At 50.3% G+C, this 25,448-nt stretch overlaps 2 protein-coding genes across 3 annotated transcripts; one reads left to right on the forward strand and one right to left on the reverse strand.

The window, feature by feature from the left end:
* The first annotated feature begins 760 nt into the window (after positions 1-760).
* DNAJB13 (DnaJ heat shock protein family (Hsp40) member B13) lies at positions 761-13,615 on the forward strand. Its single transcript, XM_040258870.1, has 8 exons — positions 761-1,102; positions 4,996-5,099; positions 6,145-6,306; positions 9,544-9,701; positions 10,739-10,852; positions 12,222-12,335; positions 12,601-12,677; positions 13,272-13,615. Exons 1-8 carry the CDS (start codon positions 1,035-1,037, stop codon positions 13,423-13,425), a joined length of 951 nt encoding a protein of 316 aa, XP_040114804.1. The 5' UTR covers positions 761-1,034; the 3' UTR covers positions 13,426-13,615.
* Positions 13,616-16,624: 3,009 nt separating this feature from the next.
* On the reverse strand, positions 16,625-23,636 carry UCP2 (uncoupling protein 2). 2 transcript variants are annotated; one of them, XM_040258864.1, is made up of 8 exons: positions 23,090-23,636; positions 22,152-22,308; positions 19,560-19,783; positions 19,193-19,403; positions 18,072-18,266; positions 17,889-17,990; positions 17,385-17,565; positions 16,625-17,072 (listed from the first exon to the last, which is right to left on the reverse strand). In XM_040258864.1, exons 3-8 carry the CDS (start codon positions 19,683-19,685, stop codon positions 16,958-16,960), a joined length of 930 nt encoding a protein of 309 aa, XP_040114798.1. In that variant the 5' UTR covers positions 19,686-19,783; positions 22,152-22,308; positions 23,090-23,636; the 3' UTR covers positions 16,625-16,957. The 2 variants fall into 2 exon arrangements, with proteins under 2 accessions (XP_040114798.1, XP_040114797.1); XM_040258863.1 differs by having other exon boundaries at positions 17,889-18,266; positions 23,090-23,219.
* Between the last annotated feature and the right edge of the window lie 1,812 nt (positions 23,637-25,448).

The following is a 25,448-nucleotide window of genomic DNA, read 5'->3' on the forward strand; positions in this document are numbered from 1 at the left end:
GCACTTTACCTGTGTGGTCTTCCTTCCAAAAGCACCCCAACCCCAGTCTAAATCATAAGGAAATCATCAAACAAATCCAATTGAGGGACATTCCACAAAATACCTGACCAATACTCTCAAACTGTCAAAGTCATCAAAAACATGGAAATTTTGAGAAATAGCTGTAAACAAGAAGAGCCTAAGGAAACATGACAAGTAATTGTAATGTTATTTCCTGGATCAGATCCTGGAACAGAAAAAAAAAAAAAAAAACCCTAGAGTTTTTTTCACTACGGTGAAAACTAGGAAATCTGAATAAAGTATGGAGTTATGTTATAGATTATGTATGTGCTCAGCTGCTCAGTTATGTCTGACTTTTTGCAACCCCATGGACTGTAACCTATCAGGCTTCTCTGCCCATGTAAATTTTCCAGGCAAGAGTACTGGAGTGGGGTGCCATTTCCTACTCCAGAGGATCTTCCTGACCCAGGGATTGAACCCGCCTCTCTTGTGTCGTCTTCCTTTGTGGATGGATTCTTTACCACTGGCACCACCTGGGAAGCCCCCATTGATTACGTATGGATATGGGTTATTATTTCTGACAAACGTACCATTCTTGTGTAATGTATTTATGATAAGGGAAGCCTGGTGTGGGGCATACGAGAATGCTATCTTCACACCTTTTCTGAAAATCTGAAAACATTCTAAAATAAACCCGTGGCTGATTCATGTCAATGTATGGCAAAACCAATACAGTATTGTAAAGCAAAATAAAGTTTAAAAAAAAAATAGCCAAATCTGTTTGTTCTGAAAACTTAATTACAACCGATTTCTACTCTCCCTAGAAACTCTGGTTTCTTATCAGGCTCACAGAGTCAGTCCTAGTTCTCTCAATCCCTCCTCCACAGGCACAGGTGAGAAGGGGGTTTGCTTAGGAAGGAAGGACTACAACTCCCAGAGTGCCCCTGTGCGGTTGTCAGGAGCAACCAAGGAATGCAGACTAACAGACCTGCCGCTGGAGTCAGGACTATCCACCGACTGACAACCAGCCAGCCATGGGCCAGGATTATTACTCTGTGCTCCAGATCACTCGCAATTCAGAAGATGCTCAGATCAAGAATGCGTAAGTTGGGGCAGGAGCAAAGCTTTTGGGTTGTGCTGGGACAGGCCTCACCCTCATCTCTTCCAAACTGAACTTTCCTGCACAGTTTAGGGCAGGCAAGGTAAACCATGTTCCTTCTCTTACTTCTTGCACACCCACATCCTGGCTTTGGGTTGGGTCAGGGTTCCCAATTCATCATCCTTTACCCTCTATGCCCTGTCTGTTCTCCTGGGTACCGTGGTCTTCCTAGCAATAAAGTGAGAACAAAGGAGACTTTACCCTTAATATTGGAGAGACCCACATGATTGCGAACAGGAGAGTGACCTGGCCAGATGTGTTACAAATTTTATTCTGCTGTCACGTGGGGTTTTGGTATTGAATAAATCCCATCTCTGAATAGTTCCATCAAGTCTCAGGGACTTTGTGGTATTTCTGAGAAATCTGGGGCAGGAATCAGAACATTTTTCTGAAAAAATGTTTTTTGGTGAATATTATGTGGGTTCAGTGTGTCTCAGCAGCTGGAGATACAACTGTGAATCAGACGTGCAGCTTAATTTTGTTGATGAATACAGATGTTGAATAAGTCACAGTAAGTAAGCTTGATGAATATTACAAAAGGAGACATACAGGGCATGTGGAAGCTATGTTGGAAAGAAAGAGACCCCTTCAGTGGCTGTCACAATAATCAAGGCAAAAAGATGAGGCTTGAAGCAGGGCAGTGAGCTGGAGAGAGAAGAGAGAATGGACTTAGTTATTAATTGGATCATTGTAGGGTAAAGAAAAAGGGAGGAATCTAGGATAATTTAATGGACTAGTGACAATAGCTACACTCCATTGAATTGTGCAGATGCTGTTCTGAGAACCTTCTATCATTTCATTTAATCCTCACAACAGCCTGAGTGGCAGGTACCATTATTATCCCAGGACCATTTGCCTAGTAACCGGCAGAGCCAGTATTCAGACACCTTGCCTACTATTGTTGCCTTCCATGGATCACATCCAGTAAGGGATCTCAGTGAGCTAACTGGAGAGAGTCTACAGTGGTTGAGAAATAAGACACAAACTCATGAATCAATTAGAGAACAATTCAGGATAGTCTGTGATGTCATCCACTGTTCATAACATTTGGTTGGCCAGTGAAACCTGTCTAGGGAGATGTCACAAGGAGAAAGGGCAGTTGGAAAGCAGAAAGATAACCTAAGCATTAGCAGAAAGATAACCTAAGCATGGAAACAATGGAGACAGTGAGACACTTTATTTTGGGGGGCTCCCAAATCACTGCAGATGGTGACTACAGCCATGAAATTAAAAGATGTTTGCTCCTTGGAAGGAAACCTATGACCAACCTCAGCAGCATATTAAAAAGCAGAGATATTACTTTGCCAACAAAGGTCCATCTAGTCAAGGCTATGGTTTTTCCAGTAGTCATGTATGGATGTGAGAGTTGGACTATAAAGAAAGCTGAGCACAGAAGAATTAATGCTTTTGAACTGTGGTGTTGGAGAAGACTCTTGAGAGTCACTTGGACTGCAAGGAGATCCAACCAGTCCATCCTAAAGGAAATCAGTCTTGAATATTCATTGGAAGGACTGATGTTGAAGCTGAAACTCCAATACTTTGGCCACCTGATGGGAAGAGCTGACTCATTTGAAAAGACCCTGATGCTGGGAAAGATTGAGGGCAGGAAGAGAAGGGGACGACAGAGGGTAACATGGTTGGATAGCATCACTGACTCAATGGACATGAGTTTGGGTGGACTCCGGGAGTTGGTGATGGACAGGGAGGCCTGGTGTGCACAACTGAGTGACTGAATTGAACTGACTGAAGCATTAGAAAGAGCCGTCTGAACCTAGGTTCTCTTACCTGCTAGCTGTAGGACCTGGGCAAATTACTTAATCTTTCTGAACCTCAGTCTTCCCATCTCTCAAAAGAAAAAAAAAAGTTGTTGTGGTACTCAAATAGAATTATATGAGATAATGAGATGAAAATGCAGAGCAGTCATTTGCATCTGAAACCATGTCTTATAAAGAGTGATTAAAAAAAAATTATGTTCTAAATGACAGTTTTTAACCCTTCTTCCCTGAAACAACTCTTAAAGCGTGAATCACTTGTTTGAGACACTCCCTTATGGGAGTACCTAGATTTTGACACACACACACACACCCAAAAGACTAAACATATAATGAAGAAAAGTACCAAGGTGATTCATAATCACCCAGCTATTAACTTCTTATTCATTTTAGGCTGCCACTTCTAGGCTGTGACTTCACCCCTTTCTCTCCCACTCAGGAAAGCAGGTGCCACAAGAATCATCTTAAAATCCCTCAAGTTTATATGAAAAACTGAACTCTTCTCAAACCTTATTACTTTTACTAACTGTAAGAGTTTTATTGCAATTCTCATACTTATCTACAACCTTTGTAAGTGAGAAGGGCTGATTTAAGACTTTCAGGGAGGCCGTGACAATGGCCTTCAAGTCTTTCAAGGTGGAGCAGATTCTATCTGTAAGGCCCCAGATCAGAACTGTGACCCTTGTGGATGGAGACAGTTGCAGAACAGCAGACCCAGCTCAGGAAGAGAAAAGTGTTACTCAAGAGTCAGAGCGGTCCCACAGCAAAAGGGGCTGCCTTGTGGAATGGTGAGTTCATGCCGTTCATTCACTCGCTGCACTTGGTGAGAGGCGCTGAGGACGCAGAACTGGACACAGCAGCTGGAGGGACTCACTCACAGGCTGGTGGGAGAGACAGGCCCATCAAAGAGCAGGAGCACTGTGTGCTAAATACCAGCATCAAAGGCACTGGCGCCGCTGGAAAGGAAATCTAAGCTAGAATGGAGGCTGCAGTCAGGGAAGGCATCCTTGAGGAGCAGACCCCTGGGCTGAATGTGGAAAGATGAATAAATATTTGCCAGGAGGAGATGGAGGGGGCTGGAGAGGGCTGATCATTCCGGGTAAAAGCAGGAGAGTGTTGAAGGCATGAGCAGTGCAGTGTGCAGAGCGTGGAGCCTGGAGAGAAGAACCAGAGAGGCTGTGGCAGCAGGGAAGGGGAGTGAGTGAGGAGGGCAGAGTGAGGAGGAGTCGAATCTTAGAGACATTTGGGCTTTATCCTGAATTCAAAGGGCGGGGATTTCCTTGGTGGCCTAGTGATTAGGATTCAGCGCTTTCACTGCCATGGCCTGGGTTTATTCCCTGGTCTGTGCAGTATGGCCAAAAAAAAATTTTTTTTAAGTTTTTATGGGACTTCTCTAGTGGTCCAGTGGCTAAGACTCCACACTCCTAATGCAGGGGGCCCAGGTTTGATCCCTGGTCAGGGAACTAGATCCTACATGTTGCAACTGAGAGCTTGAAAGCATCATTTAAAAGATCTCAAATGCCGAAATGAAGATTAAAGATTTCTCATGCCAGTACAGCCAGATAAATATTTTAAAAAATGTTTTTGTTGTTTTAAAAAGAGAGAAACTCTGGAGCTGCATGAGATTTGAATCCTGACTCTTTGAAGAAAAAAAAAAAAAAAGACAAAGGAGGAACCAGTGAAGGGTTCGGGCAGGAGAGTGACTTGGTCAGGGAGCATTTTAAAAGGGCAAGTTAACAAAAAAGAGAGAAATCAAACTGGTGGCAGCACACAGAATAAACTGGAGTCGGGGGCGGGGAGTGAGGGTGGGGGGAGGTGGCTGGAAATAGGAAGAAGTGGTTCTGCAACAGCTGTGGAAATGAAGAGGCAAAAAGAAAACATTATCTAGAACGAAAAGCCAGTGTGAGTTTTCATTGGAACAGGGGTGTAAGGGTCAAAGGAAAACTTGGAGCTAAAGATACTCAGCTTTTCCACTTCAGGTTCTGTACAAATGGCAGGCAGCTGACAGCAGAGCCAGCTCTGAGCATTGGACTGTGCCTCAGGGTATTAATCCTTCTTCTCTAGGTACCGGAAACTTGCCCTTAAGAACCACCCGCTGAGGTCCATTGAGCCAGGTGCAGTGGAGACATTCAGGCAAATAGCAGAGGCCTACGATGTGCTGAGTGACCGTGAGTGACTGGGGCTGAGCGTGAGGGTGGCTCCTCTGCAACCCCCCACCCCCGGCCGTCTCCTTCAATGTCATTCCTCATTCAGAAGAGTGTCAGGCTTTCTGAGGGGCCCAATGGAGAGCAAGCATTCCTCTTCCCGGCCCAGAATCTAAGCAAAGTAGACACAAGCTAAGGTGGAGGACATGGTGTGGAGAGCCCCCAAATTAGGCTGACCTGCTTCCCGATTTTCAGCAGTGCAGGGCCTGGGGCAGGGGCTCCCCAACACCCCCCAGGCCTCACCTGTCCCCTGCAGGGATGCAAAGTGAGATGCTTGCTGCCCAGGGAAGAAGGCTAAGGCTGAGGCAGACACACCCAGTTATTCCCAGAGTACCAAGAAGCCAAATCTCTCTCTCCCTGAGGACAGCATAAGTACCAAGGGACAGAGAGAGGTCTGTGATTGGGAAATCTCTTTCTGCTGTGGCAACCTGAAGCCTGGGGAAAGAGATCCTCACCTCTGTGGGGTGCAGTGCCCACGTGGGTTCCCTAAACACTGTCCTGGAGGCTGTGTGGATACTGTGCAGTAGAGTGGCCAGAAGATCACTAAAGTTTCCCCAGCCCCAGGTTTTCAGGACTTTGGACTCTTAGGATTTCCAAGCTCTAGAATTTGGCAGCTCTTGACTTCTTATATCCTACAGGCTCAAGGCACTAGGACTGTATTTACCCACATAAGACAGTAGCTGTAATGACTGAGTTAAACCAAACGCCAGCTCAATACCCCGACCCTCAGTCTCCTGGTTTCTTCTCCAATCCCCAACCCTCCCCAGCAAGTTTTAGTTTTTCTCATCTCTCCTCTGGGCTATGGGGCCATACGTAGGTCCACCCAGGGTGAAATTAAATCCCTAACTTCTAGTATCTCCTTCTAAAGACTTCTAGACAGAGGGCACTTTAGAAATAAGGCTGTTTTCACCCTGCTTCTTCCTCTCTGTCCCATGTCCTCTGGCTTCCCAGCCCTCCAGCTCTCTTAGCCCCCATGCTGGCCCCTTCTCAAGGTGACGCATATCCACAGCTGTGAAAAGAGGCATCTATGACAAGTTTGGAGAGGAGGGTCTGAAGGGCGGAATTCCTCTGGAGTTTGGATCACAGACCCCATGGACAACTGGTTATGTCTTCCACGGCAACCCAGAAAAGGTTTTCCATGAGTTCTTTGGAGGAGATAACCCCTTTAATGGTAAGAGGCCCTGCCTGCCCTTCTGCCTTACTAGGGAAGGAAATAACTGTAGAAGATGGTTTTCTTTGAGTAGTTTTGTTTACTTTAAGAAGTATATATATAGTGCGTGTGCGTGCTCATCCATGCTCAGTTGCTAAGTCGTGTCCAACTGCGACCCTTCGGACTGTAGCCCACCAGGCTTCCATGTCCACAGGGTTTCCCAGGCAAGAATACTGGCGTGGGTTGCCATTTCCTTCTCCAGGGGATCTTCCTGATCCAGGGATCAAACTCACACCTCCTGTTGTCTCCTGCATTGGCAGGTGATTCTTTATCACTGCCGCTGCTGCTAAGTCGATTCAGTCGTGTCCGACTCTGTGCGACCCCATAGACAGCAGCCCATCAGGCTCCCCCGTCCCTGGGATTCTCCAGGCAAGAACACTGGAGTGGGCTGCCATTTCTTTCTCCAATGCATGAAAGTGAAAAGTGAAAGTGAAGTCCCTCAGTCGTGTCCGACTCTTCGAGACCCCATGGACTGCAGCCTACCAGGCTCCTCCATCCATGGGATTTTCCAGGCAAGAGTACTGGAGTTGGGTGCCATCACCTTCTCCAATGCATGAAAGTGAAAAGTGAAAGTGAAGACACTCAGTCGTGTCCAACTCTTAGGGACCCCATGGACTGCAGCCTACCAGGCTTCTCCATCCATGGGATTTTCCAGGCAAGACCACTTTATCACTGAGCCACCTGGAAAGCCCCATATATATATATTTTAAAAACCCTATTTATTGAAAAAGAAATAAATTTCAGCCCTCCATTCCTTCCCCTAGAAATAGCCACTCATTGTTACAGTTTATGTATCCTTCTAGAAATATTCTGTGCATTTATGAGTTTAGATTTATTTTCACATAGCCTTTCATCTTGTTAAGGAAATGGGACCACACTGTTTACACTGATTTTTTTCACTTATATCTTAGAGATTCTCTTATTATACATTATATTACATACAGATCTACCTTATTTATTTTAATAGTTGCATATAAGATTCCATTGTACAGCATAGAGCTGGGCAGGGGTAGAAGAAGTTGAGGAAAGAGGAGTTTGGGGACATATTGGTGACCTCTCTAACTGGTTAGTGATTAACCCTGCCTCTCCCCGGTCTCAGCTGCTGACTTTATAGGAACTTGAGTCTGAGGTCTGTAGTGGTCTTGAGCTGGGCTGAACAGTGAGGAGAAATGAAGTCTGGGGAGGGGAGGGAGGACTGCATGCTGTGACCTGTCTTCCACAAAAGCTAAAATGTCATTTCTGGCACTACCAACCACTGCCACCAGAGGCACTCCTCTCACTCCTGAGGCAGCCAGAGGGAGGGGAGAGGGGGATGGGAGGCAGGGAAGTGTGGGTGAAGGGAGTCTAAAGAGGAGGGTGAAGCAGTGGAGAGCCTCAAGAGATGGTTATCTTTGGATCTGCAATTGAGGATTTACTGAGTCCAAGCTTGTACTGCTCACTTCAGGACAGGCCAATAAATTAACAGATGGGTTGTTAGGTCAAGGAATAGCAACTTTATTTGCAAAGTCAGGAGACCAAGAAGATGGTGGGACCCATTGTCCCAAAGAACCATCTTGCCTGAGTTAGAATTCAGCCTTCCTTTAAAGTAAAAGGGGAGGAGTAAAGTCAAACATGACTATGTCAAAGCCTTTGACTGTGTGGATCAAACAAACTATGGAAAATTCTGAAGCAGATAGGAATACCAGACCACCTGACCTGCCTCTTGAGAAACCTTTATGTGGGTCAGGAAGCAACAGTTAGAACTGGACATGGAACAACAGACTGGTTCCAAATAGGAAAAGGAGTATGTCAAGGCTGTATATTGTCACCCTGCTTATTTAACTTCTATGCAGAGTACATAATGAGAAACGCTGGGCTCGAAGAAGCACAAGCTGGAATCAAGATTGCCAGGAGAAATATCAATAACCTCAGATGTGCAGATGACAGCACCCTTATGGCAGAAAGTAAAGAAGAACTGAAGAGCCTCTTGGTGAAAGTGAAAGAGGGGAGTGAAAAAGTTGGCTTAAAGCTCAACATTCAGAAAACTAAGATCATGGCATCCAGTCCCACCACTTCATCGAAAATAGGTGGGGAAACAGTGGAAACAGTGGCTGACTTTATTTTTCTGGGCTCCAAAATCACTGCAGATGGTGACTGCAGCCATGAAATTAAAAGACACTTACTCCTTGGAAGGAAAGTTATGACCAACTTAGCATATTAAAAAGCAGAGACATTACTTTGTCAACAAAGGTCCATCTAGTCAAAGGTATGGTTTTTCTACTGGTCATGTATGGATGTGAAAGTTGGACTATAAAGAAAGCTGAGGGCCAAAGAATTGATGCTTTTGAACTGTGGTGTTGGAGAAGACTCTTGAGAGTCCCTTGGACTGCAAGGAGATCCAACCAGTCCATCCTAACGGAGATCAGTCCTGGGTGTTCATTGGAAGGACTGATGTTGAAGCTGAAACTCCAGTACCTTGGCCACCTGATGAGAAGAGCTGATGCTGGGAAAGATTGGGGGCAGGAGGAGACGGGGACGACAGAGGATGAGATGGTTGGATGGCATCACTGACTCAGTGGACATGAGTCTGGGTAAACTCTGGGAGTTGGTGATGGACAGGGAGGCCTGGTGTGCTGCAGTTCACGGGGTGGCAGAGTCAGACATGACTGAGCGACTGAACTGAACAGAAAGTCAAACATCTCCTAGTTTCACTCAGCCTTAGGAGAGGATGTATTCATTTCTTCCTCCCTTCAGTCATTCATAGGTGAGCCTGGTCAGCATGTCTCCTGTGAGTGGAACAAAGGCATTTTAGCTTAATGTTCACCACCTGGGAGGCGGGGTTCCCAGTTGTTTAGTTGCTAAGTTGTATCCGACTCTTTGCAACCCCATGGACTGTAGCCCACCAGGCTCCTGTCTGTGAGATTTCCCAGGCAAGAATACTAAAGTGGGTAGCCATTTCCTTTTCCCAGAGATGGGCCTTTATGTATAATTTAAGCTTATAAGCAATATCCCTTTAGTGATTACCTTGGAACAGAATACAAAGGTGGTTCCCTATTACAAGGGCAGCACATTGGCCTGGCCAAACAGGCCTCAAGTCTGTGAGGTGGGAATGCAGGGCTAGGTGTTACACTTGGGGACTGAAGAGGTGAGGGATAGTCTGTGAATCTGAGTTTCTGGACATAATGTATCTTACTCCTCACCTCTCCCCACCTCCTGCAGAGTTTTTTGATCCAGAAGGAAACGAGGTAGACTTGAAATTTGGGGGGCTCCGGGGCCGAGGGGTCAAGAAACAGGATCCTCCAATCGAACGAGACCTCTACCTGTCCCTGGAGGACCTATTTTTTGGCTGCACCAAGAAAATTAAGATCTCCCGAAGGGTGAGTACTTGGGAGCCATCTTCTATCCCCTCCAACCCTACTGGTCACCTCCTCCCTGATCCTAAGTGGAGACCTCAGCTATGGTCTCACAGAAGCATAGAATCTTAGATTTGGAGCCCTAGGATGGTCGAATTCTAGAATCTGAAGTTTTGAAGGGACAGTTGAGGGTTTTAGCATGACTCTTTCCTCTTGTAGGAATCCCCTCTGTGTGCTTTCCTAATGGGGACCAACTCTTTCCCTTCTCAGCTCAGCCCCATCCCTGAGGGAAGTGGGAAGGCTCTGGACGGGAGGAGTCTCCTGTGAATTCTGCCCTCTGGGTGTTTCCTGACAGTACCCTGCAGGTTTCTTCTGGGTGTTCGCCTCAGGAGTAAGAAGGAGCCATGTGGGCATGGAGGGTGGGCCACGGCATGTTTCCGAAGGGGACTGGTTGAAGAAGACCCTCAGTGCCTCAGGTCCCAGACCACATCCTGGCCCTTGTCCCATGGTCCGGCCCTGTGCTAGGCACCCAAGCAAGACCCCTCACACATCTGCCCAGCAGAGGAGATGCCAGCCGCAGCCATGCTTTCCACGGAGGGAGGGCACCCAACTGGACATGTGACTGGGAAACAGATGGATGATAGAGGAATGCTTTGGGAGAGGCCAAGACATGTTGCCCTCCATTTTTTTCCCTTTGGGATTAAGAGATCTGCCACTGGCTCCAGGTCAGAGCCTCTGGGGTGGGAGAGCAAGGGAGTGCGTGTTCACCATGTGTCTGTCAGTCACTAAGACCACGTAATTTCTAGGGCTGGAGTTGTGACCTCGATCAACTCACGGGGAATGCTTGGCACCTCAGGCCCCAACCCTATGACGTATCCTGCCATCCTGGAATCATAAGTTCTTGATTCCAGTGGAATAGGATGGGAGTAGGGATGGCTCAGACAGGTTCTCCCAGGGCTGGAGGACTGAGCTGCGCACAGATCCCATGGAGCATCTTTCACGTGTGGTAAAGCCAGCTGGGAAATCCTGAGCCTACCTCCTTCCCCATCATCTCGCTACAGGTGCTGAATGAGGATGGGTACTCCTCTACCATCAAAGACAAGATCCTCACTATTGATGTAAAGCCTGGTTGGAGGCAGGGCACACGTATCACCTTTGAGAAGGAAGGGGACCAGGTGAGGGTTGGGAAAGCCGTCTAAGGTCAGTTACCTGGGTTCGTGTGATGGGAAGACTGAGGAGGAAGGAGGCCCCTGGGAGCCCTTGTCTGGAAGGGAGACCAGTCTGCAGGGGAGATGAGCTGATCCCTATTGCCCCTTCTGAGGGACAGAGCCTCCCACAGTGCCTCGGTGAGTGGGTCACCCAGGACTTCTCATTTTGCAGAGTGAGAAACAGGCCCAGAGAGAGAAAGGACTTGCCCAGGGCAAGAGCACCAGAGCTGAAAGAAGATCCCAGTCCTAAAATCAATGCTCTGATTTTCTTTTCAAAAAATTATTTACTTATTTGGCTGTGCCGGGTCTTAGTTGCAGCATGTGGGATCTAGTTCCCTGAGCAAGAATCAAACCCATGAATGACCCTGCACTGGGAATGTGGAATCTTGGACATTGGACCGTAGGGAAGTACCCTTCCTGATTTTCTTGTGTGTTTCTCTGAGCAAAGCCCAATTGTAGGAGCTACTCAGAAGCCATTTATTTATAATAATTTTAAATTACTTATTTAAATAAAAATATAAAATTATTGTCCAAAGCATGCTGATTCCCCAAATTCTGAAAAGAGAAGGAATGATGGTATCTTTGGAGCCAGAGAGATGAATTCCTCTGCCCATATCTCTTCCCTCTTTCTCACTTATGAAACACCTACTTCTGAAAACCCACTTCAAGACCTACCTCTAGGACTTCCCTAGTGGTCTAGTGGCTAGTACTCTGCATTCCCAGTGCAGGGGATCCAGGTTCCATCCCTGGTCAGGGAACTTGATTCCACATGTCGCAAAACCAAGACCCATCACAGCCAAATAAATTAAATTTTAAAAAAAACAACCACCCAGTTCTAAAGCTCCCCTCTGCAGGCAGCCTTCCCTGACCTCTCTCTGAACTGCTACTGCTGGGTTCCCTTTATCTCAGTCTTGAGGATTCACTGTGTCCCTGCTTCCCCCAGACTGGAAACCCTGGTGGGTAGGGGCCAGTTTGATTCCTCTGTTCCTCTGTCGAACTCCCACAGGAGTTCCAGCAGAGTTCTGGGGCTTAATGAAGCTTGGCAGGACAGTCTTGCAGGCAGTACTCTGACCCCAACACAGTATGCTGCCCTCCAGCTGTGTTGATCTACTTGGGCTGCAGAGTAATGGCAAGGGGAGGGTGATGGGCAGGGAGTGGGTGTGTGTAGTCATTGGGGTAGGTTTCTTTCTAAGGCCAAAAATGGAAAGGCCCTTCCAGAAAAAACTGGTCTAATCTCCTTGTTGTTCAGATGAAGATTTGGACACAATAGAGAAAGGAACTTGGCCAAGGTCCATAGCCAATTAGTCCTTGTCACCCCTTGGCCTCCCCTGCCCAGGGTCCCAACATCATCCCAGCCGACATCATCTTCATTGTAAAAGAGAAGCTACACCCTCGCTTCCGCAGGGAGAATGACAACCTGTTTTTTGTGAACTCCATCCCCTTGGGCAAGGTGAGTGGGCAAAGTGGAGGAGCAAAGGGTGGGCAGATCACCTGGGCTCCACCAACCCCTTTACCTCCCTCTATCATAACATATATCAATGTCACTCTTTTCTCCCAGACTGTGAGAGCTCAGCTCACTCACCTGTTAGTCCTTGAACATCCTTTTGTCTCCTTGAGGTCCAGCTTAGAGGCTGGCGTCAGATAGTCTCATAAAGTACCTTCTAAACCGAATGGACATAGGGACCACTCCCACTTTTGGCCTTCATGTCCCCTAGGCTCTGACCTGCTGCACCGTAGAGGTGAAGACCCTAGATGACCGTCTGCTCAACATCCCCATCAATGACATAGTCCAGTGAGTCCATTTACTTGGGCCCCAATAGACGGGAGAAGGACTTCCTGGTCCTTAGAGGCTTGCCTGGTACAGTGGTTCAAGTGGCACCCAGTTCAAGGGGGTGAGAGGGATCGAAATCCAGCCCCCATTCTGGCCAAGCTGTCGGCTGCATTCATTTGACAAATGGAGTGCCTTTTTCTTACTTGTATGAAGTCATCGTGGAGGCTAGAGGCCCCCATTGTTAGGAAATCCCTGTAGTCTTCATCCTCTAGAATTTCCAGAACTCTGAGTTGCATCCCCCAAGCCCTTTCCCCAGTCCTCTGTGTAGGAAGCTTGGCAACCAAGCACTCCCCACTCCAACCCAGGGTCTGCTCGCTTTCCTTCCCTCCTTGTCCTGGTTTCCATCTAAATGAGATTCCTGGAATCCTCTGGAATCAGAGACTCAGTGTAAATGGATTTCCAGGGAGCAAGCTGTCTGGAACAAGCCAGTCTCCTTTCCCCTGCCACTGGTTCTAGAAGCTGGTGACTGCTGCATGCCTGAGGTTATGTGAGCAGGGGCAGATGTCTGGCTCTCGTGCCCTCTGAGTTCCCTTCTTTCATCCTCCCCTATCTCAGCCCCAAGTACTTCAAGAAGGTGCCAGGGGAGGGGATGCCGCTGCCGGAGGACCCCACCAAGAAGGGGGACCTCTTCATTTACTTCGACATCCAGTTCCCCACCCGCCTCACACCCCAGCAGAAGCAGATGCTGCGCCAGGCGTTGCTGACGTAATGTAACTCGTAACTCCGGTGGGCTGGAGCCTGAGCAGGGGGAGGGGAAGGTGAGCGGGGCCTGACCCCACCCCTACCCAGCCTCAGGTTGTGCAGTGGAGCCTGCCCACTGCACAGACAGGACATGAGGACTGGATGGCATGGGACTTTTGAACTGACACAATAAAGTTTTATTTCCTATCCTCCAGCTACACCCAGGAGAGTTATGTGTTAGATGGAGAAGAGCTTTATACAGCCCTTCTCGTGGAGCAGAGGCAAGGGCAGGGCCCAAGAAATTGAGGAGCTGGGACCCCATCCTGGCTATGTGAGCCTGGCCAGGTCTCTGAGGGTTCAGAGCCTCTGTGCTCCCACCTTGATAGTGGGGTGCAGTGAGGCATCATCTCTGAGGGTCCCAGATCTATTTCTCATGACACAATCTCTCTGGAAGGGCAGTCTCTAGTGTGATATAGTCACAGTGTACTCAGGAAAACTGAAGCACAGAGAGCAAAACATTTGTCCCAGGTCACACAGGGCTCAGTGGCAAAGCTACATCAGAACCTTGAAGGCCACTTCTCACAACTTCACTCTGCTTAGAGGCAGCGCAAAGGACACAGTGCCAGAAATGGCTTAGGTTTCTGCCTTGACAGTCTCCATTGCTGGTTCTGTACAGTGGGTCCTGAGCTAGAACTAGGCAGGTTCTTAGAAATAGGCTCTGCTTCTAATCCTGCTCCTGCCCCTTTGGACATTATTATCCATCTTGCTGGTAAAGCAGAACCCATAACCCTCCTCAGGCTGCTCACTGATGTGAAGGTGCTTGGTGAACTCACGGCATAGGTATCAGGGTTACAGCATTGCTGCCAATATGGCCTATGGGGATGCCAGCCTCCAGGCCCACCTGGGCTTGTGCAGACCACACCTGCTTCCCCCGTCTGCCTTCTGTGCCTGGGGAGGCACCCCTCACTGAGGTCTGGGCTTGGGCTAGGAGAGATTCAAGCTTATGACAGAGAGGGTGGCCACTTACATGGAGTGACTTAACAGACACCAGAGGGAATTCCCTGGTGGTCCAGTGGTTAGGACTCTCCGGTTTCCCTGTCAAGAGTGAGGGTTCAATCCCTGGTTGGGGGACTAAGATCCCATAAGCCCCGCAGTGCAGCCCCATCCAAAAAAAAAAAAAAGAGGTGGGCCAAAAGAGGACCCCGTAGAATAGATATTGCTTCGATTCCACCATTCAAAATATCATATTAGCTTAAGCGATTTCAAACCATCAGGGAGAAAGCCGCAGACCTTGAGATGTAGAATCTGACCCACGGTTCATTAAAGAATGTGGGCTTTGGAGTTAGGTACACCCCCAGGGGTTCTTGCCAGCTGTGTGCCCTTGGGCAAATCACTTCACCTCTTTGAAGCTGTTTATAATCCCTATCTTGCAGGCCGAGGATTCCACACCTTACTTCTGAGCTGAAGTCTTATAGTCCCCAAGGACAGGGTTAGGTTATTAGTGGAAACCAGAGGAGTGGAGCAGACTCTGCCGTGAGGCAGGACCTAGGTGGAGAGGTGGTACTAGGTGCCCTGGTTTGACAGCAAGTGGGTGAGGACCTGCCTGGTGAAACTCTGGCAGTCTAGCTCTCCTCTAGGCCAGCAGCAAGGCCTGCTCCTAACCTCTGCCTCATGGTGATTCTCAGGGAAGCCTGGTTTCAGGCCTGATGAGAGCCATTTAGGAAATTGTTATTAGGTCAGTGTGGTCTTCAGTGCTGCCGTGTCTGGTATTCTACAGGCAGGGAGGGAGGAGTTACTGCGGCCTACTGGTATGCTGGTCGGTGTTCCTACAACCTCTCCTAGCTCGTCTCAGGATCATTCCTAGAACCATGAAGTCTGGTGGTCTCATGCCCAAGCGAGTGTCTGAAACACAAGACTGCTCAATGAGCCAGCTGACAAACACGCCTGGGGCAACAAACTGCCCCTTGGTTTCCTCTGGTGCAAAACAGTCAATAGCCTGTTTCACAGGATTAATGTGAGAATTAGGGTGCATTAAGCACACTGACTGGATTCCCTGTTTAGGCTGACCCCTCGCCACCCTGGCTTGATTCATGACACCCAACCCTGTCCCTCCTGGGGACTGAGACCTCAGCTCAAGTGAGGAATCCTGGGCCCTCTTTCCTTCTCCACAACCCTAACATGTGGGACCCCTTGCCTGAGCACTGAAGGGCCCAGCCTCCAACTCTGACTAGTGGGGAAGGCCTGGTAGCACCAGCTGGCTGAAGCAGGAAGGTCTCTGGGCCTGGCTCCACAGCCACCTAACAGGACTCCTGAAGGACCCCAGCACCAGCTCCCCAGCACTGGTACACAGCGGGAGGGAGGAATCTGGCTCCCAGACTCAGTTCAGCTGCAGATCTCCTGTGTGTCCTTGCCTACGTGACCTGTCCCAGCCTTCAGCTTCTTCAGACATCTATAAAATGGGCCTGGATGGCTTAATTCCAAGGGCCCAGCTGTGCATGAGATGCCTTGAGATAAGGGAGCCTCAGAGTCCCCAAACCCTTGAAACAGAATAACTCTGCCCATCTGTTTTCCTTACTGAAGCCAGGTAGCAGGAAGAGGGGCAGGGAGGCTGACACCCCTGCTTGTCACCACCTCCCTGCCTGGGATCTCTAGCCTGGGGTGAGGGTGAGACTAAATGGAAAGACTCCTCAGGCTGAGGCTGGATGTCTGCTCTACAGCCTGCTGTAGGCCATGCTGCCTCCTAAGGTGTGACTGTGGAGGATGGACTTGCCCTCACTAGGCCTGGGACTTGGGGGAGGTGGGTTTCCCATTTGTAAAGTGGAATAAAATTAGTCACAGCATCCAAGATCCCCAAGTTCCTCTAAATCTTCCAAGCAGCACAGGAGATGGAGGGCAAACAGGAACACTCATTCTGCAGAATAACACGCCCAGTGCCTACTGGGTGGTTGGAAGCAGGTGCTGGAGTACCAGGAGCTGGTGAGTGAAAGCTCAAGTGGTCTGACGAGAGAGCCAGGCAACTGTGGACTCCAGGCCACTCCTTCACTTCCCATCTCAGCCCTGGCCTGGTCTGGAGACGGAGGTGGACCAGATGGCCTCCAAACCAGAGTGGACTGCTGGAGGAAGATGGGCCCGCTCCCCTTTCCAAGTCAGGTGGCTCCTCCCCGGCCCACCAGGTGCCAAAAGGGCCCAGTAGACCAAGACCTGTGGTGATACAGAGGGAGGAGACGCCAAGGTTGAGCTTGTTTTATGGGTGACGTGCTAGTTGGGCTCGGGGGCAGGAAGCAGGATGAAGAGTCAGGCTGAGGGCTTTCTAGGGGATTGGGGGCTTGAGATCCTGGATAGTGCCAGGCTTTGCACAGTGTCAGCTGGGGTCAACTCCACCTGGACTGTGAGAGGCTACGGGGAGCTGAGGGGTGAGAACGTGGGGAGGGGGAAGGGAGGTGGTGGGAGAGGGAGCAGAAGAGAGGGATGGGAAGAGAGGGAAGGGGAGAAGGGGAGGAAGAAAAAGGAAGCAGGGCCAGGCTGCAGCCGGAGCCAATGCTGATCGGGTCAGCAGCTGCTCAGAAGGGAGCCTCCCGGGAAGCGCGGGCAGCCATGAGGGCCCGCTTCAGCTGCTCGTAGGTGACGAACATCACCACGTTCCAGGATCCCAAGCGGAGAAAGGAGGGCATGAACCTAGAGGGGGAGAAAACACAGGTCATCTCTAGTTCACCCTGGCATCCTGACAGATGCTCTGCCTCCTAGGAAGTCGGGATGGCCCAAGAAATGGAGCTGTGGGCAACAGTCTCCTGTGAGTCTCCATTCTAACACCCATAAAATAGGCATGACAGCAGCTCCAGGAGGGAGGAGTTAAGAGCATGAGAATGCCAGGACCAGGATCAGAAAGTGCTGACATGTGGTTGCCACTCAGGCCCAGCGGTTCTCATTTGTGTGACAGGTACAGGGGTCAGGAGGCCTGGAACTGGGAGGGGCAGGTCAGAGGCTCACCCTTTGTAGAAGGCTTGGGGTCCCTCCTTCTGGAGCATGGTGAGGGCGCAGTGGCCAGCGCTGCTGTACTGGCCCAGGGCAGAGTTCATGTATCTCGTCTTGACCACGTCGACAGGGGAGGCGATGACGGTGGTGCAGAAGCCCGCCCCGAAGGCAGAAGTAAAGTGGCAAGGGAGGTCGTCTGTCAAGGAGGAGTAGGAGGCATCAGGACTCCTCCCCCGATAATTCCAGAAGGAGATGATTGAAGTAACTATGGTCTCGTGGTTTTAGACCCAGAGACTCCAGTGGGAAACTCTCCCAGTGCCTCTGAGTCGTTTTGCCCATGGCGCCTCAGGGCCTCAAGGTGCATGGTAGCAGCTTCACCCCAGCTGGCTTCAATTCAGTGAGAGAAACTCACTGCATAAGCAAAGGGGAAATGGGAGGAAGGATGTGTCTCCAGGCAGATCCACGCTGGCTCCTGCTTTGCGGGAAGGGTGAGACCCAGCATCGTCTCCCCTAATTCACCTGTCATTAGGTGGGCCTTCAGGAGCGTGTCCTTGATGAGGTCGTAGGTCACCAGCTCAGCACAGTTGACAATGGCATTGCGAGCGACATTGGGAGATGTCCCTATGGGAGGAAAGGGCGTCCCTGTGAGACCAGGGAGTAGGGGAAGGGGAAGACGGAGAAGAGAAGACAGCTGGTACACACCTTTCCAGAGTCCCCAAAACCCCTCCTCTCGGGCAATGGTTCTGTAGGCCTCAACAGTGCTCTGGTACCTCCGGCCAGCTCCAGCCCGGGCCTGCGCTTGGAACCGGACCTTCACCACATCCGTTGGCTGGGCCACGGCCACGGCCAAGGCACCGGTGGTGCTGCCGGCCAGGAGGCGACTCCCGATGCCGGCATCTGTCGGAAAGCCATGGGGGTCAGTGGCCAGCTGGGATTCCACTAGTGTCCACCTTTCCTCACCAGAACCACATCACTGAAACCTGTCTTCAGTGTCCCCTGTTAATAAGACCCAGTCCAGCTCTGCTCTAAGAATATCTTGCATTATACAGTGTCTATTATATGCCAGGCACTGGGACAGAGCAAGGAACAGGACAAAATGAGACTTAATGCTATTTTCTTTCATAAAGCATTTCTATTCACTTCATGTCACCTGCTAAATGGCCCTGAGAAATCAGAAACTTTTGTGTTTTTTTGGCCGCATTGCATAGCTTGTGCAATCTTAGTTCCCTGACTAGGGACTAAACCCAGGCCTCAGCAGTGAAAGCCCTAACCACTGGACCACCAGGGAATTCCCGAGAATCATTTCCATTTGAAAAACATGAAAGGCTTTCTCAGACTGGGATTCACAGGGCGTGGGTTCTCATCCCTCATCTACTTTTCCCTGACATGTGATCTTGGGAAAAGGAAACCTTTGGATCTGGGTTCTCAGTTTCCACAAGTGTAAACTGGAGGGTGGACGTGGCATGCTGAGAAGGTAAAATGGAAAAGCACTGGCCTTGAAAGCAGAAGTCCAGGGAGTTTCCTGGCTCTTCACTGTGAGCCTTTGGCCGAGTCCCCTCCTCCACCCCAGGTAAGCCTCAGCCTCTCCAGCTGGAACACGGGGATGATACCACCTGCTCCCGAAGTGGCTATGAAAACTGTCATGAGCTGATGCCCTGCTCAGAGCCTGACTCAGCCTGGGAATCATCAGAATAATCAGGGACCTCTGATCTGAAATTCCTCCTAGAGGTCTTGGGGCCTAAAGGAAGTGTGCGGCTGGAAGAACTAGGATCGACCGTCACTGAGAAGAGGCCAAGAGGCCTATGGCCCAGCTCCACACTCACGCTCAGAGCCCTTGGTGTAGAACTGCTTGACGGAGTCGTAGAGGCCGATGCGGACGGAGGCGAAGCTCATCTGGCGCTGCAGGCCGGCGACCAGCCCGCTGTAGAGGCTGCGGGGGCCCTCGGTGCGCACCATGGTCAGGATGGTGCCCAGCACCCCGCGGTACTGGGCACTGGCCGCAGCCTGCATTGGCCCCTGCCTTTCTCCTTGGATCTGCAAGGCCAAGGCAGCTGGTTGCCCTCCCCATCTCCTGCCATCCCTGTGCTCTAAAACTTACAGTCCCCAAAACCCCACTGGCCCTTGAGGAGTTTGTGTCTTGGGGCGGGAGCGGACTAGCCACCCTCAGAAATGCAGGCTTCATCCACTCACCTGTAGCCGGACTTTAGCAGTATCCAGGGGAAAGGTGATGAGGTCAGCAATGCAGGCAGCTGTGCCTGCCCCCAGGAACTTCACGGTGGCTGTAGGGGGCACATCTGTGGCCTTGAACCCAACCATAATGACAATTCTTGCAACCTCCCAGGAGATGAACAAAAACTGGAGAAGGGGGCACCTTCTGTCAGCAACAAGACGAGACAGAGGAACTCTGCCGGAGACTAAGCCAAGGAGAGAGAAGGTCCATCAGCAGCCAAACCTTCAGAACTTATCTTACTATCCCGCCCCTACCTTCTCTGATAGCATCACCCCAAGCAAGGGCTCAGAGCTGCCCCTTGAAGGCAAATAGGAGTGAGCTCCACAGGTACTGAAACGGGGGCTGGAGAAGTAACTTCTACCTGAGAAGTCCTCTCCTTCACCACGTGGAGTATCCGGATCACAGTTGTCCCAGTACTGCCTTGCAAACAGGCATTGGCCCAGCCCTTTGTCTGCAGGCTACAGAGATTTCACTGATGCCCGTGTTCCTAATTCTGCAGCTCTGTCTAGAGGGCAGGCAAACGAGGGGGGAAGGTTTCAGCCAGACTAAGACCTGACAGGTACAAACCCACAGGCGTTATGCCCTGAATGTCTTAAGCAGCAGAGGTTCCTATGAGTCTGGAATTGTCTAAGTCTAGAAGAAAAGGAGTGAGCAAGACCTATTCAGCCCCTTCAATTCGGCCTCACTCTTCCCCACCAGCCCACACACAGAGTCACTCTTTCAGTGAGTTCGCTTTGCCGGGCACTGGTTCACTGAGACAATATCTACCCTAGAGGGAGGGTTATTGTCTGGCACTGGGGGTGGGCAGGTGTTTCAAGCTGCATTCGGGGCTTGCAGAATCGTATTCTCAAAATTCAAAGGAGGGAACATCCAACCCCCACTGTGAGAGAAGAAAGGGTGGGTAGTCAGAAAAGACTTAGGAAAGGTAACATTTGGCTGGGCCTTGAAGGATACTGTGCAGTTCTTAGGGCTAAGAGTATCTTCCTCCCTCCCCCAGCCTACTGTGTAACACAGGAAAACTATTCCCTCTCTGGCCAGTTTCCTCTCATCCTATAATACGGGGGGCGGGGGGGAGGGAGCCATGTCTTCATGAGAGGTGGGGATGGGGAAGTAGTGCAGGTCAGAGCTATAACGAATGACGAAGGAAACCAAAACCCCCATTTTGTTCTCAGAACTGGAAAAACACCCTCCTCCCCTGCCTTGGGAGGAAGTGAGCCCAGCACCCCAGTGGGGGAGGGTGACCTGCTTCTCTCCCCTGAGTTTATTTTGAAGAGGAGTGGCTACTCTGAGCCCCACCTAATTGGCTATCCCCGTTGCTGGGGCTGTGAGGAAAGAGCTGGCCAACAGAGGAATGACGTGGTGACAGTAGTGAACACACAGACGGATGGAAGCAAGATGTTCACCAGGCTTTCTCCTCCTGGGCCTCTCATCCCAGGTGGCTGGGCAAACGGGAAATCCAAAGGCTACTCAGCACTCGGCTGCTGGCCTTATTCATGTTTCCCTGGAGCCTGGCCCACATGAGGCTCAGTGAAGGCTGCACTCAGGCAGTGGAAGGGGTTGCTGAAGGTGTTCCTGAACCCCCCGAGTCCCTGCCCTGACATTCTCATCCCCCAGGAAGTGCTCCACACTTTTCCTCACCCCTCCGGCACATTCTATTAGCTCACTTACTTCTCAGAGCAGCCCTGTGAGGGAACTTAGTAAGAGTCCTGTCTGCAGGCTCCAAAGCTTATACAATTTGCTTTACACTGGTGCCCAGGTCATTTCATTCCTGTTTTCTCAGCCCCAGGCCCAGGCAGGGCCTTTCATGAGGAAGTCCAACATCCCAGTTCTCTTGTGACAATATGACAGTTCTGAGAAGGTTCAGGCAAAAATGGCATCCCTTCTGGGCATCGGAGACATGATAACAACATGAGTCAATCATGTCCTGACCTTGATCTAGGTTGCAATGTGTTGTGAAGGTCAGAGAAATATAAGACCCAGCCCATCTTGGAGACAAGTGCAAAGGCTAAGTTGCCATTTTGAATATTGCTTTGGGTTTGCCATAAGTCAGGTCCTTCAGAGGCATAGGTATGGGAAGCAAAGGTCCCTGTGCTAAAGACCCTACTAAGAAGATTAAACTAAACTAAGGTCTAACTGGAAAGAATTAATCACATATTACTCACCAGCAAATAACCAGTTTCACCTGATTATCACAGTCTCAGGGACAATCCAAAACATACATCTGATTCCTAATCAAAATCTCAAGGGTAATCAAAAGCTGAGTCAACAATATGTATTTAGAACACTAGGTTCTCCTCTGCTGCTGATTTCCTGGAGCTAATCACGGGGGCCTCACTGTTCCTCCTCTGTAACATGGGGATTACCATCCTTGGCTTGTCAGGGTCAATTTAAGGGCCAGAAGAAGACCAAGGATATAGGAAAGTGCTTTGTGAACTCTGAGTGACTTTACTGGGATGGTGGTGCCAGTTATTTTTGTTAATATCCTGCTGACCCGGCCCCCAGACCACAGGGCTGAGGCAATAGAAGACTCCTCCCTTAGACTGGACTCTTACCTGGCTTTGTTAGGTCCCACGCTGAGGCCTTCAAGGTCAAGCTTCTCTAAAGATGTCCCGTTCTTCAAAGCTGCCAGTGGCTATCATGGCCTGGTCCCTTTGGTTTTCCATAGAAAATGGTTGGTAGACGAAATATCTAATGGTCATACTATGTGTCCTGTAGAGCAAAGGAGGAGAGTTTAGAAAGGGAAATGGGCCTTAAAAGGACTACAAACCCAGCAAAAGGAAAAGGCCCAAGGCACATTAGCGTATTCAGTCCTTGCCTGGGGGATGTGAGGGTAGGGAACAGGGTCCATTTCCCACAGGCAGCTGGGGGCTAATTAAGTCCACACAGTGGAGGAGAGGGACAGACACAGGGGAGGAAGGGATGAACCCAGAAGTCCTCTCTCCCGGGTCTGATCTCTTAGTATCACACGTTGCTCTTTCAGATTTCTGCTTTAGTGTAATTCAGTACTCTGGGGAAGCATCCCACAACACAGCAGACTCTGGTGAGCGGGGGTGCTGGAGTGAGGTGGGGGGGCATCAGGATGGTTCAGAGACTAGGGCCCAGAGCAGGGCTTGAGGTTAGAGAGGTTGGAATGGGCCCAGAGGAGGCCGCATCAAGCAGCTCAAAGCTCCTGCCAGCAGAAAGAGCCCTAGGGAGGCCTGTAGCCGCCTGGAATGGGAGAGGTGATCATCGCTGAAGGGCCCCCACCCTGGCAGAGGAGAGGGCTTATATTACAGCCTTTTGAGCGCGAGAGGTAAAGAACAAAGGCAAAACAGGAAAAGAGTGAAGGAAGAGAGGTTAAAAAAAAAAAAAGACAAAACGGTAAAATACAAAACAGGGTGGGAGGCGAGGAGGGAAATTAAAGGTGGCGCGTGGGTCCCCTCGGCCGGAGTAGCGGGAGGAGGGCAGGTGTTGAGGGTGCAGGGCTGGGGCGGGCCGGGGCCGGGCTCACCGGGCCGCAAGGAGAACAAGCGGGTACAGGCAGTTCTGTCGGTCGGCAGGTGGAGGGCGCGTCCACGGAGCGCAGACAGTACTCGATCCGAAGGCGCGGCCAGCTAGGCTTCCAGAGAGATGGGAGGAGGGTGCCGTGAGACTTAAGATCTCGGGGCGGGGCCTGCTGGGCGGGGGCGTGGCCTGCGGGCTCCGAGGACTGGGCGGCGACCCGTTAGCAGCAGAGGCCGCCACACCCCAGGGTCGTCTTCGCGCCTTCTTTCACACCCATTTCCGGGCTTCGGTCCCCGTGTCAGCCCTTTTGTACCCCATAGGGTTCCCCCTCGCCCCGCCAACCTCATTGTGAGGATGGCAAGACTGACGCGCGGGAAAAAGCAGAGGCTGCCCAGGGTCATACACGCCTCTGGCCCCTAGCCGGGGCTCTTTCTAACAGCGCGCAGAGGCTCGGGTAGAAGAGCACTCCGTGCTTTCACGGGCCCAGTTCGCTACCCCCAACTCGGCCACCCGCGTTTCCGCCAGCCGCCCGCTCTCCCCAGGCGCCAGCGCGGGCTCTCCGGGGCGGGGCCTCCCCACCGGCCTCGCAGCAGCAGGTGGCCTGTCACCGCCAACGGCCGTTGTGCGCAGCTGGGTTTCCTGCCGCCTGAGGGCTCTCTTCTGGGGGCCCGGGGACTTCTGCACGAGGCCGGGGTACCGAGCGTGGCGCTCTCGCCCCGTTACGGTCGAGCCAACGGGCCCAAGTGAGAAGGCCGAACAAGGCCTGGATTTGCTGTATGCTTAGGCCCCAGCATGAGAAAGGGATGGTAGGCGAGGAACCTGGCCCCTCAGGTGGTCTTTTGGGGGTGACAGACACGTAAATAAGCGGTAATTGTGTCCTGTGGCCAGACAAACGTGCACATGGAGTGTGGAAGGACTCTATGTTCGCCCTTGGACTCTTGTGTCCCTACTTTTGTGTACCTTCTGTCCCCCACTGTCTCTTTTCAGCCTTGTAGGTTGTCTGGGACTGTTGCGAGAAATTGTGGACGTTGTCTTCCATTCTAGTAAACAAATAAAGTTGCCCACCATCTCAGTTCTGTAATGCTCTGGCCATTAGCCACTGTAACCACCCAACCATGGTGATCCCTGAGAGGAATTCAGGATGGAGGAAACAGGAAGCATTCTGTGCTTTGGGTACTACTGGCCTTCTGTAGTTAAGATGCATACCTAAGGAATAATTTAAATGAATCCAGCTTCTTACATTTTCCTGTATACAGAAAACCACTAAAATCATTAATTTGAGATGTCTGTTCTTTAAGGTTGACAGTAATTTTTTGATATTCAACTACATTTTTTTTTCCCCAGCAAAATATTTATCCTGGCTTTTCTCTTAAACTCTTTCAAACAGCTCCTCAAAGGTATCTGAGAGGCCCTCTCATGGGCTATCTTCTTCAGTAAGATTCCCGAGTAAAGTTTAACTGGTCACTTTCAGGTTGTGTGTTTTTCTTCAGTTGCAGCTGTTTGGCCTACTGTTGAAAGTGCCCTTGGAAAGTGTAATGGGAAGATCTGAGAAGATGAATATTAAGTGTGTGCAGTTACTATGTTCAGGTTCGTTGTGGATGCTTCCCTTCTGCGTAATCCTGTGAGGCTGGTATTAACCTCTGATCTATAAATGAGTGCCAGAGAGGTTAAATCATCTGCCTGATGTCACACGTGTCTAAGTCTAGTACTTGTGCTCAGTCAGGTCCCACTCATTGCCAGCCCACGGAATGTAGCTCACCAGGCTCCTCCATGGGATTTCCCCAGGCAAGAATACTGGAGTGGGTTGCCATTTCCTCCTTCAGGGGATCTTTCTGACCCAGGGGTCGAACCCATATCTCCTGCATTGCAGGTGGATTCACTGCTGTCTGAGCCACCAGGGAAGCTCTGGCAGGTTAATTTACCACTGAGCCACAGGCGTCACAATGTTAGGAAATGGTGAACCATAATTGAAGCCCAACTCAATCAGCTCCATTCGGGTATTTTCCGTAAGCAGAGGGAATTGTCAGCCAGGAGAATATAGCTTGAATGGGACGGATAATTATAGCAGAAAAGAAAAAACACAATGAGCACATGTTGCTGGAGGAAACCGAAATCAAGCCCAAAATTTATTTCTGGCACTGGAGTCTCCCATCCACTGCTGGCCTGGTTTTGTTCATGAGCTTCTGTCTTTGGCTGTGATGAACAAATTCCCAGGATGCTCCGCAAAATTTGTGGGGAGACTAGTGAACTGGTTGGTGATCTTTGAGGAGACGTGAAAAATAGAGTAGAACCAAAAGCTTGGAAATAAAAGTGCTACCCTGATTGCCAAAATAGGGAAGAGTCTGTATTTCAAAGGCTCCATACCT

This window comes from Oryx dammah, unplaced genomic scaffold, assembly GCF_014754425.2.
Source record: "Oryx dammah isolate SB20612 unplaced genomic scaffold, SCBI_Odam_1.1 HiC_scaffold_17, whole genome shotgun sequence".
NCBI classification, from domain to species: domain Eukaryota; kingdom Metazoa; phylum Chordata; class Mammalia; order Artiodactyla; family Bovidae; genus Oryx; species Oryx dammah.

Bases quoted from the DNA above. Each gene is read 5' to 3' on its own strand.
- UCP2 (XM_040258863.1), bottom strand. From the start codon at position 19,685: ATGGTTGGGTTCAAGGCCACAGATGTGCCCCCTACAGCCACCGTGAAG. The intron at 19,404-19,559 runs GTGAGTGGATGA...TTGGCCTTGCAG, and splicing joins CTGCTAAAGTCCGGCTACAG to ATCCAAGGAGAAAGGCAGGG. The intron at 17,566-17,888 runs GTGAATTAGGGG...CCTCCTTGACAG, and splicing joins GAAGGCCCACCTAATGACAG to ACGACCTCCCTTGCCACTTT.
- DNAJB13 (XM_040258870.1), top strand. From the start codon at position 1,035: ATGGGCCAGGATTATTACTCTGTGCTCCAGATCACTCGCAATTCAGAA. The intron at 1,103-4,995 runs GTAAGTTGGGGC...CTTCTTCTCTAG, and splicing joins GATGCTCAGATCAAGAATGC to GTACCGGAAACTTGCCCTTA. The intron at 5,100-6,144 runs GTGAGTGACTGG...GCATATCCACAG, and splicing joins CTACGATGTGCTGAGTGACC to CTGTGAAAAGAGGCATCTAT.